General features: G+C 42.1%; 1 protein-coding gene across 1 annotated transcript in view; it reads left to right on the top strand.

Moving 5' to 3' along the window:
• The window catches only part of KIAA0930 (KIAA0930 ortholog), a 58440-nt gene that overhangs the window by 21780 nt on the left and 23545 nt on the right, over positions 1 to 13115 (top strand). Inside the window, exon 2 of the mRNA XM_039708107.1 lies at positions 3843 to 3991. Coding sequence (XP_039564041.1) covers positions 3843 to 3991 — 149 coding nt within the window. The remainder of the gene's footprint in view (positions 1 to 3842; positions 3992 to 13115) is intronic.

Here is a 13115-nt window from a genome sequence, read left to right as displayed (position 1 = left end):
ATACATGTAAATGAATAGTTACAGTAATTGTTGTAGTTAGGATTTGTTCATGACAAAGGTCTCATAATTATATAACCAACTGTGGGTTTATTAGGATTTTGGGTTTATTAGGATTTATAGTCTGAACTCTTAATTCCATTTTATTCCTTTAAAAGTGGGATTTGCTAGGGGAGGAGCATTTTCAGGAAGCTGACTTGCTACAAGCTCTCAATTTGATGTTTCCAATTTTCTTCTTGGCAAAGCTGGAAGGCTTCCCATGAGAAGCTGTAAATGACCAAAATTACTGTAATGTGGGGATCTAATAGGTGAAGGCATTCCTGAGTGGACATACTGGGTCTGACAGTTTCAGGCTTTAAATTGTAATAGATTTTCTCCCTCTCACGTTTTAAGAAGTTCTGGTTACAAATAAAAATGTTTTGTCTCCTTTGCAAATTAATACAATTTAATAGTAGATTTTAAAGGCTATTTCTTCTTGTGTGCTGTTGCACATCCTCTCTGCTTCTCCTAGAATTGAAGAAAAACAGCTCTTTTGCTGTGGCTTGGCTCTTTTTGGCTTCAAGACGAGTCCTTTAGCCACTGCAGTCACAAGAGTCACAGCATCCTTAGGCTGGTTTTAATTACAGCAGAATCTGCAAGCATCTCTGAAGCATGGAGAAGAATTTTACATCTCATCAGCTGCAGGTGGGGTTGAAATTGACAGTGATCCAATGTGGCTCCAAGGGTTTCCAGGGTTTTTCCCCTGCATTGTGCTGCAGTGCTGATATAGGTTCAGTGCTGCAGTGCTTTTATCCCCAGGTTCTATCCCCAGGACTAAGGATGAATCCATGGAATCACTTTGTTCTGTGTTCTCCAGCAAAAGTAAAAGCACACACAAATTTCTGGTGTTCTACCCAGTTTCCTGCAGGTATAACCACCCAGAAATGTGTATGCTAAATATATATGCTGTAACCACCCCTAAATACTTAGGTGAGCATAGCAAATTCCTGTGGTTTATAGCCTAAAACACACGTGATGGTGTCAGCAGCTCATGGACAGTTTCTCAGTACTGTAAGAATCTAGAAGTGATTAATAAACCCTTTTTTATAATGCTGGATTTAGATAACTTGATTTTGCATTATAAATCTAGGAGTGCCTTGCCTGGACTTACTTTGTTTCCTTGTCTATGGAGCAAACCAAAGCAATGTATTTCTGAACACTAGAGCACTTTCAGGGATGGTTCTTACAGAATGTACATTCATTTTTTAGTTTTTCCTTTGTCTTTCTTAGAACTTCAGAGGAGCTCAGGGCAATCCTCTTTCCTCCTCCCTCCTCACCTAATTAAGGTTGGGAATTCAGGTACTCCAACCCCATGAGATTTTAAGTTTCTTTGAGGCTATTAGTTAATCACGATGAATGTGTGCCATTTCCTGCTCTTTGCTAAATATAGAGGTGGGACTGGGTCACGGTGTCCTCGGCTGTCACTTTTTAACCAAGTTGAGCTTTGTCTTAGCTGCAGGGATTTTTGCCTTCACTATTCCAGCTGAGGGTGCTGCTCCTGAACTTTGTGGCTTGAATGCTTAGGAATCAGCTTTGAATTTACAGCCTGCATGTGTGTCAGTGGCTAGTTTAGAGCCATTTGGCCTTGTGGCAGCAAGGTTTATCCTTAAACCTCAGGAGTTCTTTTTCTCTTCTGATATTTCTTTGTGAATAAACAGACCAGTGTTGGTCCTGTCCTTTTTCACACTGGTTTTGTGAGTCTGAACACACTGGAATCCACTCTTGATCTCATACCATATGAGATCAAGAGTGGATCATATCATATGAGATCGAGGATCTCATATCTGATCTCTCCAGCACTTGATTCTATTTGTCTACTGGAAAAAAAAAAATGGATAGTCCTTAAGTACTCAAGTATTTAGTGCAGATTTTATTCAGGGTTGCACATCATGTTCCATGCTGGCTTAAGTAATTGAAACTACTTCACTGCAGTCATGCAAATAAAATAATTGCAATGTGGCCTGGAATTAACCTGCACTGGGAACTAACTGCCTTGGCCTTTTTCTGTTCTCCCTCAGCCTTCCTGTTGTTTTTGGTTTTTATTTAATCAGCTATATGCATATTTTCAAATACTGTTCTGCTTGATGTTGATTAACATACCCTGTGCACGGTCCATCAGAGGATTTTTATTGTGGTTTCAATGTTGCTTTTTATTTAGTTTGGAGACACTTCATCTTTTTCTTTCAGTCATGCATCTGTCTCCTAAAATTTTGAAAATCTAATCTCCTGCCCACCCCAGTAATTAAAGATTGGAAGGAAGATTTATCTGGCAAATACTGCACAGGGAGTGAAGTAGGAAAATGTGCTGAGGATGTCCTGTAAAGGGTGGAGGTTCTGGAGGAGGGGTTGGCAGTTTCATATGTGTACAAACACCTCCACCCGTCTTGCTGTCTTGTACATAATAACCATCCATTATCTCCACTATTTTAGGTTTTTGTTGTTTGTCAGCCATATAATTATTTGTATTTTTTTAGTGTTTCTCTCCTCACATGTTTAAAATAGCTTGATTATAGCAGCCTTGGGGGCTTTGGGGAGGGGATGCAATCACTCCATGGAGTAGTAATCAGCTCCCCTATCACCAGATACAGGACTGCATTCTCTTCTTATCTTTAATACAAAAAGTGCAGCACCCTTTGCTGTTTTCTTACAGCTAAGAGCTTTGAAGAGTTTCACGAAATGAGATGTCACCTCTACTGTGCCTCCTGTTCTTGGGGAGAGGCCAACTGCAGTGCTATTGCTGATGCTGATGTCATTCATCTCCTTGAGTGAGACTTTGTGGCATCTTCCTCTTCCCATGTTTGTCCTTCTCCTGCCACTTTTTATTGTGTAATTGGGATTCAAGGCTTGTGAACTCATCATTTCCTCAAGTTGGATTTTGTTCCTTTGTCAGAGAGAGGGTCAGTTGCAGTCACAGGTACATTCTTGTTTCTGTGTATTGGTTTAAAGAAGGCATAAGCTGTTAGTTCCTGAAGGACTGGCTGTAATCCCCAAGACCCCATAAGAAACCTGTAGGCACCTTGTGGCTTCAGGTCATTAACTGGAGCATGTGCTGTCACCACATGTCTTGGAAAGTGCTTGAGGGTGGCTTTGATGTGTTTTCCCTCAGTGTGTTGGCCCTGCACTTCTTCATAGCACAGGCAGAGCCAGGTATTGTGTTTGCAGGGTGCTCTGATAAAGGAAGGAACGATGACTCTGACTCCGTGTTCTCAGAAAGCTAATTTATTATTTTATAATACTGTATTATATTAAAGAATACTATACTAAACTATACTAAAGAATACAGAAAGGATACTTACAGAATGCTAAAAAGATAATAATGAAAACTCCTGACTCTCTCCAGAGCCCTGACACAGCTTGGCTTTATTGGCCAAAGAGTGAAAACAACTCACACCAGAATCCAATGAAACAATCACCTGTTGGTAACCAATCTCCAAACACATTCCAAAGCAGCAAAACAGAGGAGAAGCAAATGAGATAATTATTGTTTTCCTTTTTCTCTGAGGCTTCTCAGCTTCCCAGGAGAAAAATCCTGTGTGAAGGGATTTTTCAGAGAATATGAATTCCACAAGCCAGGGTCTGCTCCTGGGCCCTGACCTTGTGCTGTGCTGGTGGGGCAGAGGGGCAGATGGGTTGCTGGAATGTGCTTGACATGTCCCAAGATAACCTGTGGGCTCAGGCCAAGTGACAGCACCAGCTCTGTGCACCACAGAAGAACTTAGAGCTACAGCTCTGGTGTCGTGTTAAGCACAAGCAAAAGTGCATCCTCCTTCACAACTCTCATATCTCCTTTCTTCTGTGCCTCTTAGGGTGTTTCAAAGATGACCGTATTGTGTTCTGGACTTGGATGTTCTCCACGTATTTCATGGAGAAGTGGGCCCCCCGGCAGGATGATATGCTCTTCTACGTCCGTCGGAAACTCTCCTATGGCAGTGGGGAGAGTACAGAGGGCAAAAAGGTGAGTGATGATGGATTTTAACTTGTATTTAACTTTAACTTGTATTTAAATTTAACTGCTTAAGGTAGCGTGGGATTTGGTGTTGTGGGGTACCTGACACTTCTGAAGAATTGCAAACCAAGGATAAGGAATTTCCAGCTCTGCTCACCACTAGATGTTATACAAAATTGATCCATAAGGAAATACCATGGTTGAGGTTGTGAATGCCAGGTGACCCTGCCTTGGCAGGGGGGTTGGACTGGATGATCTCCAGAGGTCTCTTCCAACCCTAACAATTCTGTGATTCTGTAACATCAGCAGCAGTGTAAATGAGGTGCTCTATTATAGACTTGAGAAAACCAGAAAGCTTACCTGCCTTTTTGGAAAGCTGATTTTTGTTTTGCTTTTCAGTGATGATACTTTATAAACTCAAAGCACAAGTCTGTAGGAAGACAGGAAAAAAAGGAGACGAGAGATGGTCACACTGGTATTTCTAGAAGAAAACTGGCAGAGATTACCAGAGAATCAGGAATGAACATCTGTTGGGTGTACTCAGTAGCAGAACACAAGCAGCCTCCTGGAGCTGGGATACAGCAGTGACAAACAGCAGAGAAACTCCTGTGTTCTCAGAGTCTACATTTAAGACAATGTGCCCCTCATAAATTCCTTGCACAATCAGGTGTCCTAGTGTTGCTGCACAGGTATTTTCCCATGAGAGATCTGAGAAACTTCTTAGCATTCCATAGCAGTTTTCATCTTATGTGGGGGAAACAGAAGAAAGAGGTAGGATGGTTTTATTGGGAATTAAGGTTGGTGGCTGTGGGAAGATAAATGGAGGAGGAAAAAACAGGGATTGGTTTCCTGACACACGTAAATAATTGACACTGTTGTTGAATCATAGGTGGTTGTGCATGGTGTCTGTGAAAGTGTTTGTAACCAGCTAGACAAAAGTTCTCTGGATTCATATGGGGTGGTGTAAAGAGCCACAGCTGTCAGCTCCCTTGAGAAAAAGATTCCAGAAGGTTTTCCCACACTTTTGATGAAGATACAGAAAATGGACAGACTTATCTTCTCTCTTCTCCCTAGCCCTCCAGCTTCCACCATGACAACCACTAAGGAGAAGATGGAAAAATATGTTTTTTTCTCTATCCAATGCATGGTTTAGTCTTCAGCTAGTGTATTTGGAGCTTTACTTGTGGGGGAAACTTCCATCCTGATTGTTGTTTCAGTGACTATAAAAGAATCCCTGTTTCACATCAAATGATATTATGGCTTTATTCAGCCTGGTAAAAGCATGGGTTGTTTAACCTCTTGTCCTCCTCAACAAGGAAAGTGAATCTCAGAGACAGCCTCATTGCTTAAATCCATTCACAGATCAATCTGTTTAACTGATTCATTAGCTCAAAGTGTCTGAAGCTCTTGTGGATAGGTGACAGTGAAATAAACCCTTGTATTTGCTCTCAGAGCATTATTTAAGCTTTTTAAAAGCACCATAAATAATTTTTATTTGTGAAGAGGTTGCATAAGTGGTGGTTACCACAAAATCAGTGTTAGTGAATCGTGTGTGGTAACAGCTGGGATGGGGACTGGGCCTTTTCAGCACACACAGCATTGGTAACTCTCCTGTGGCTGGCTGTATTTTGCATGGCTTCTGAGAATTGAACCTTTCCTGTGACTTTGAAGTACTTCAATTGCTTTTTGAGACTTCATAATTGGTTATTCATTGGTACTTGTTCAGCTGTCCTGCTCTTAGATTTCACTTGACTGCTTTGTTGTTTCAGCTCCTCTTTTATCTGATTTTTGAGCCTGCCCAGTGCAGTGAGACACCAAACAACTGCTCCTACACATCAAATTATGACTACATGGGTTTTTAATTTACTTTGTAGTTTTGGATATTCTTCCTTGGAAAATGATGCCAAAATGCCAAAGTGATACTGTTAAAGGGGAGGGAGATGGAGACTGGTATCTGTAGGAGCTGGATAGAAGTGCAAGCCTCCCTGCCACCCACCAAGCTGTGCTCTCATTTAGGTTTCCAGGGGTAGACTGAAAAGGCAAATGAAGGGCAGAGTTCAGAGTTGTTTGGGGACATTTAGGACTAGAACTGGAGCTGTGCTGTTGGCTTCTGCTTTATGCCAGGCTGAGCCTAATGGTCTGGTGATGATTCCTTCATGGACCACATTGAGGGTGACTCAATGTGGATGTAGATGTGTGATGTAGAGTGAAGCACGTTCATTGTAGTTCTTCCACAAACTCTACTACGTATGTGCTCTGTGCTTAGCTGGCTGCTGCAGGTTTTGGCTGAAGAATGCTGGCAGATGTGACTCAATGCCATGTCAGCTCAGAACATTAGTTTATGTTCATGAAAATAGGATCTGTGCAGCTTTGAGCATAGCAATCATCATACTGATGACAACAAAAGGGGTTGAGTGGGGAGATGCTGTTTGAGTGCTGACAGTGGTGGTGTTTGTGTCATTTCCATGCCCTGGTGTGATGGTATGTGTCAGTGGGAAACAAGTGTCAATCAATCCAGTGGTTCCCAGATGCCTGAACTGTCTGATTAAAAGTAGCTCATGCTTGTGGGTTTGGGTTTTTCTGTGCTTACTGGAGGTGGAACAGTGTTGGCAATAACATTTAATTTTAAATTGAAGTGTAACAGAGGATAAGCAGAAAAAACCTGATAGGATCGAGATTAGACGTTCTGCTCAGTTTAAAGACTGAATGAGAAGGGGTTTGGATGAGTCATGACAGCTTGAAGTAATAAATTGTACCATTGGTATGTCCAGTAGGTGCTGGTGGTAAACTTCTCTACTGTGATAAATTTTATTTTAAAAGGCTTTTTAAATTATTTGCTTTGCACTCTGCCTGGTCTAAGTGACTTTCCATTTGCTTCTCTTTTCCTTCCCACCAATTTCTAAACTGAGCATAGATGGATGAAACAGCAATTAAGCTCCTAATATGTGAATGCCAGGGCAGAACTGCCATATTGAATTCTGGGCTATATCACTACACAGACTCTTGGATCCCAGAGAAGTACATTTAATTCTGTCTTTCCTTGGCATGTCACAGTAACACTCTTGCAGTTTTTCTTGCCAAGTTTTGAAGATACATCTTCTCCTGGTGTCTCGTGTCAGGTTCTTTGCAGACCAAGGCACTGTGTCGTGTAGCTTTTCGCAAGGTTAAGGAATTTAGCAGGGTTTTGTAAAGTGGAATCCCTTTGACTTGTCACTCTTTATTAAGTCAAGCCTCAAAAACAGCTTTGCTGCTGCCTCATGCCAGCTGATGTGACCTAATGGAAAATGTAAGCCTTGATCCTCACTTCCAAAGGATCTTGGACATTGCAGGTTTGAAAGGTTAACATGGTTGGACTTGGGATTATGATTTTAAAATGCTGTTTGGTCAAGATTGAGTATCTCTGATCTTTCTGTATGGAGCAGCTTTACTTTCTCCTGGGAATCCAAAAGATGCAAGTATACAGGGTTACACAGCTGGGAAAGAAAGATAAAACTTCAGTGAGAGAGCAGCAAGTTGTATTCTGCCTTTCATTGTGCCTTGTCACCTGAAAAGGTGCCATATCTATAGGGCAAAGCAATAAAAAAGATAAATGTAAGATACTCTGGGCATATGTTCTGAGTTTGCCTGGATATTGGAGTAGTTCCTATTTTCTTCAGCATCCTATGAATGTGGAGGAGTAGAGTTGCTGCCAAATGCACAGGATAGTCATTAGGCCTGTTCAATCTCCAGAAAGCTTAAGCTATTGATGTTGAGACCACAGCTTCAGAGACAGAACTGAACAGAGCCATGGTTTACATGCTGTGTGTATCTGGACCTGTGACTCAACAAATACTGCTTGTGGTATGACCAGTCAGTTTCCAAACCTAAATTACTTCAGGCACATGACTCGCACAGAAAATCACAGGATTTTCCCGACTGAATCTGCAAGTCACTGTCTGGCTGCCTGGAAGATTCAACAACCTGAGCTCAGCATCTAATAAAAATGCAAGTTTTAAGAATCTTTCATTGCTGGCTCTGTTCTAGTGTTAAGGTTTTTTTCAGCACTGCAAGCAAACAGGATGTCTCCAGAAGAGCTCTATACCATACTTCATGGCAGTCCCACGCCACCACCCAAATGCTGAAGAGAAGACAAATGGCCAAAAATTGAATCTTTTTTGGCTGAATAAATTTTTTCCTTTTTCATGGGTAGTATGAGGGAACAATTATTCCAACACTTCCAAGTTGATACAGAATCAGCTGTTGTGCCTCAGCTCTTCCATTGTGCTGAACTTGCAGAGGTGTTGCAGTGAACAGGAGCACTGGCTCCTGCAGAGCTCAACATTCACACAATGCTTTCATTTTGAAACATGAAAAAGGAACCCTGGTGTTATCAGATTGATACTCTGATATTTTATTTTTTTGTAAGGAGCTCAACATCTTCTGTGTAAAGACCTTTCTTTGGCAGTTCACCTGGCCAGTAATCCATGTGCTTTCTTGTGCTACTTGGATTGTCTAAATGTGTGAGCAAGTGTACAGCTGAAATACTTCCACAGTATCACAGTCACAAAATTCCAGACTCGGGAAGAGGTGTGGGCTGCAGGGGCATTTTTAATGAATTGCTTTATTTTGCTTCCAGTCTGAAGAACTCTTCTTAAGCAGTCAAGTAGGGTGACAAGAAAGCCAGAATCAGATGTGATTTTAATATGAATGGCACTGAAACCTGGCAGCCAAGAAGATGTTCTGTTCTCTGCTACAGAGAGCAACTTCACTGGGAAGGGAAGAAGTCCAGACCCAGTTTTTCTATCTGATGAATTGCGCTGAATAATTCAGTATCAGAAATGCACCATATCTGTCTGAGTCACTGGGGATTTGAGGGACAGAAGGGCACTGCTAGGCTGGGCTTGCATCCTGGAAAAGCTGAAAGCATCTGCTTGGAGCTCCCAAAAAGCTTCACGAGCCACTGGTTCATCAGAGCATTCAATGGATTTGATCTGTGGGTTACAGGCTGGTCAAGTTGCTTATTAGAGGTATGTAAAGGTCTGGGTTCAGTGTTGAAATTAATATGCAATTGAATTGGAGCTCTGGAATATCATCATTGAGTTTGCAGTAACACTGGCAATTACAACTTACATTATTTGATGTCTGCACCAGGGTTTTCGCCCACCCTGTCTTACAGTCACTAATCCAGTTTATGCATTTCTGTATTCAACAGAGATGGTTTGAGACACACTGATTTATTACCATTCTGTAGTGTTCTTTTCCCCATGACTGTGTCTGCTGCCTATGGATGTAATGTATCCTCCTGAAGCCTCCTGACTGGATACTGCAGAAGGCACACTGAGTGTTGCTTCAGGTACTTGTGCTTCTCTAGGAGCTTCAGAAAGGCTGGAAAGTAACAATACAGGAATAAGGTAACAGTGAACAACTTGTTTCAGCACCTGAAAATGCAGGTTACTCTATGGTCTGGGACCATGTTTGATAATGCTCAAATGGTCACACGTGTATCTCTTAGTTTCATTTTGGAAAGCTGGTTTAGCAGATCCATGGAGCATTTTTCCTGAGCTGCTCAGTTTGGTTTTGGTCGGAGACCGGAGAAGTGACGGAGACGGGCAGGAAGCTGAGGGGCTGCTCCATCTTATCCCCTGACCTCAGAACAGCCAACCCAGCAAAAGAAAGCGTACAGAAAATCACACTATGGAAAGCCATAAAGGAGACAGAAGAGTCTCCTGGAATAAAGGGAGAGAGTGTCCACTGGGGCACACCTGTGGGGTTTTCCCCTCTTGAGGTTTTGGAGCCTCCTTCTGTCCTAAGCTCCTGGCTGCATGTTGTCCTCTTCCTTTCCCCGCTGGCTGAGGTGCTCTGAAAGTGTTGTATTTGTGGGGACCTTTGAGGCAGGAAGGAATGATGAATCTGACTCCATGTTCTCAGAAGGCTAATTTATTGGTTTATGATACTATATTATATTAAAAAATACTAAACTACACTATCCTAAAGAATACAGAAAGGATACTTACTGAATGCTAAAAAGATAATAATGAAAACTCCTGACTCTTTCTAGAGTCCTGACACAGCTTGGCACTGATTGGCCAAAGAGTGAAAACAACCCAGGCCAGAATCCAATGAAACAGTCACCTGGGGGTAAACAATCTCAAAGGAGCAAAACTGAGGAGAAGCAAATGAAATAAGAATTGTTTTCCTTTTTTCTCTGAGTCTTCTCAGCTTCCCAGGAGAAAAATCCTGGGCAAAGGGATTTTTTAGAGAATGTGAATGTGAGTGCAGCCTTCCTGAACCTCTTGTCTGTTTCAGGAGTCAGACTGCAACAAACCTGCTGCTTGATGTTGCTAGACACATTGAGACCCATTTCAATGACAGTAATACCCATACCTTCACCCACTGCATTGTTTGTAAAGACATCTTCCCTATGAAAGGACCCTAAATCCACCAGCTTCATCTGCTCTGAAGAGGAGACTAACATCAGAGATATTCACCAGGTTCTGATTTGTTTTTGCCTCAGCTGCTGTGTGAACCCTTTTTTTTTTTTCCCTTCTCTGAGACAAAAGACAACACCATTTTTCTTCCTCCTCCCCACCATGTTGTGGCTGTTGTAGGTTTTTTTTTCCTCTGTCCCTGGCATTTTGGTGTTTTTTTGTTCCGGTGGGTCAGGGCAGGACAAGGTATGGCAGTTCAGTATCTAACATTTATTTACCATTTTTTCCCATCCTGTATTGGCACTCTGTTGGTCAATAAACAGTTAGTTTTTTTCACTTTCATCCACTAGTGTTAATCTCTCATTGGCCGAAAGGGATTGGAACCCTTGTTTGTTAGCAGAAACACTCACTTCAGAGTGTTCTTCTCCTAAACTTTTCTCTAAACCAAGACACGAGCACAAGAAAAAGTTCCCAAAGATTGTGATCATTTGGTTTTACAGCACAGAATTGGTTGTGGGCACAGAATTCAAGCAATTGACACAGAAGCAAATTTTTCAAAATGGGCGGTTTTTCTGCGGCTGAACTTTGCTTCTTGCACAGTTTGCAGTTGCTTTATTGCAGTGGGCTTTGTTTCAGCTTTACAGCTATGGTGGGTGTTGAGTTGCCATAGCTACTGGGCATTATGCTGCCTTTATGTGGGATCCAGAGTGTGTTCCAGGAGGATCAGGTGCAACTTCTGAATAATTGATAATATCCAGAAAAAGGGAATAGGAATTTTGTCTTGGGGGCCATTCTTTACACTGTGCTCTGCTGTTACCACCAGTGAAAATTTCAGTAGCCATAATCCTAAGAAAGCTTCTCCATATAACATCTGAAAGAATCTTTCTTTTCATTTTAGGACATTGTTGTATTGTTGAATACAATTGTCCCCTTTGAAATATTATCTTGGATATAAATATTCCAGTGGAGGCTTGTAACATCAGCTTCCCTGTGTGACAGGACTGGGAGTGCACCCTTCCCACAGGGCTTCTCTGCATGCTTCAGAAAATAGCAGGCTCCTTTGATTTCCTTCCCATTTAGCATTTAGGGATGTCACTGGCTAACAGATGCAAGAGCAGATGGATTTTGATGGCCAACTGGCCAGCCCAGCCTGTGTCCTGTTGAGTATCTGTTCTTCAGCACTGCTGGGTGCCGAATGTGGCTCTGCACCTCTGGGGCTTCCCAGCTTGTTAAAACATTCCCACAGGAAGCACAGCTCCTGGGATATTAGACATGCTGTTTGTTGGGGTTTCTCAGTGTGAGAAAATGCCTTTTTCCTGTGCCAAAGGCTCCAGGCAGCTCCTGAGATAGTCTTTTTTTTTCCTAACTGCATCATGCTGTTGATGTGTGTAGAGAGGGAAGCCAGGAGTGACCAGTGTCTCCTCATCTGGAGGTGGGGAGCAAAGGAGCACAAGTTCTGAGAGGCTCAGAGGTGTCCTAAAAGTATTTTGTCTGCTTTATTTAAAAGATTAGCAAAGATTAACACATAACAGAAAAAAAACCCAAAAGCCCAAGCATGAAATGAAAAAACCCAAAACTGAGTATTCAAGATCATCTTCATATATATATATAAATACATAAATTGGTATGACAAGATCCAGAGGCTGGCAAAAGGAAAGCAGCTGAATTAAATGAAGTTGCACACTTGGAGCCAAGAGGATGATTAATCATTGGAATGAGTTCTCAAACAAAGCAAGGTATTTTCCCAGGTACTGTCCAGCTAAAGTTTAACTGGGTTTTTTGAGGTGAAATATCTGTGGCATGTGGGAGGTCAGCCTGGCTGAGGTCCTTCTCCTTTACAGCTGTAGCTCAGGAACCCCGTGAAAACTTGATACAAAGGTGGCATCATGGATTCAGCTCCAGAAGGGTCACTGATTTGAATGAGCAAATATATAGCTTGGATTTTGGATTTCACTGGGAATAAATAGTATTTACATAGTTGTTTCTATTTTTGTGCTTGCAGGAGTGCACATCTGATCTAGAGCCAGGTAAACAAGCACAAAGATAAGGCATGGCCTGGTGAGTCAGCAGCAGACCTGGAAAAGGCCCAGTGTCTCCTGGATGCCTGGCTGGGGCAGTTTGGATTTCCTGGGAGGACTCAGCTGTCTGAAATTCAGCATGTTCTCCAGTCCATGCAGAGCTGTGATTCATGGAGATCCACTCTGCCCTGGCCCACAGGCTGAACACCAAGGAATCCTAACCTGAATTAGTGCACAGGGAAAAAATGGTTAAAGAAAGCCTTTTTCCTGTCAATATCTGTGGTAGACTTGCGAGGCATTCCATAAAAGAGTTGTTAAGTGCTGGCATTGTAATTGCTGGGGAGAAGTTGTTCATGTGTGAGTGAATTTCATCAGCAGAAAGAATTAGTGGCTGACTTCTGCAGAGGGAGGTTTGAACTTCAGTGTTACAAGGTGATTAACTGCTTCTTGGCTTAAAATAAAGGTTCCATGGATACAGAGGCAGGAGAGACTGAAAAGGTGTCTGCTCTGCACTTGGTTCTGCTTTCCCTGGTGTTAGAGCTGGGGTTTTAACCTGCCATTGCTCAGTCCTGCCTTCACCCTGTTTTCTCATCTCTTCTTTCCTTCAGAGACAGGATGGCTGTTGTTTCACAGGATATTTCTGGCATTTGTTCTTGTCATGTTTCTGTGCTTGTAAGCACAGAATTGCAAATATTACCTTTGTTTGGA

This window comes from Passer montanus, unplaced genomic scaffold, assembly GCF_014805655.1.
Source record: "Passer montanus isolate IOZ18808 unplaced genomic scaffold, ASM1480565v1 scaffold20, whole genome shotgun sequence".
Classification (NCBI taxonomy): domain Eukaryota; kingdom Metazoa; phylum Chordata; class Aves; order Passeriformes; family Passeridae; genus Passer; species Passer montanus.
This window is presented reverse-complemented; position numbering and strand designations above follow the sequence as displayed.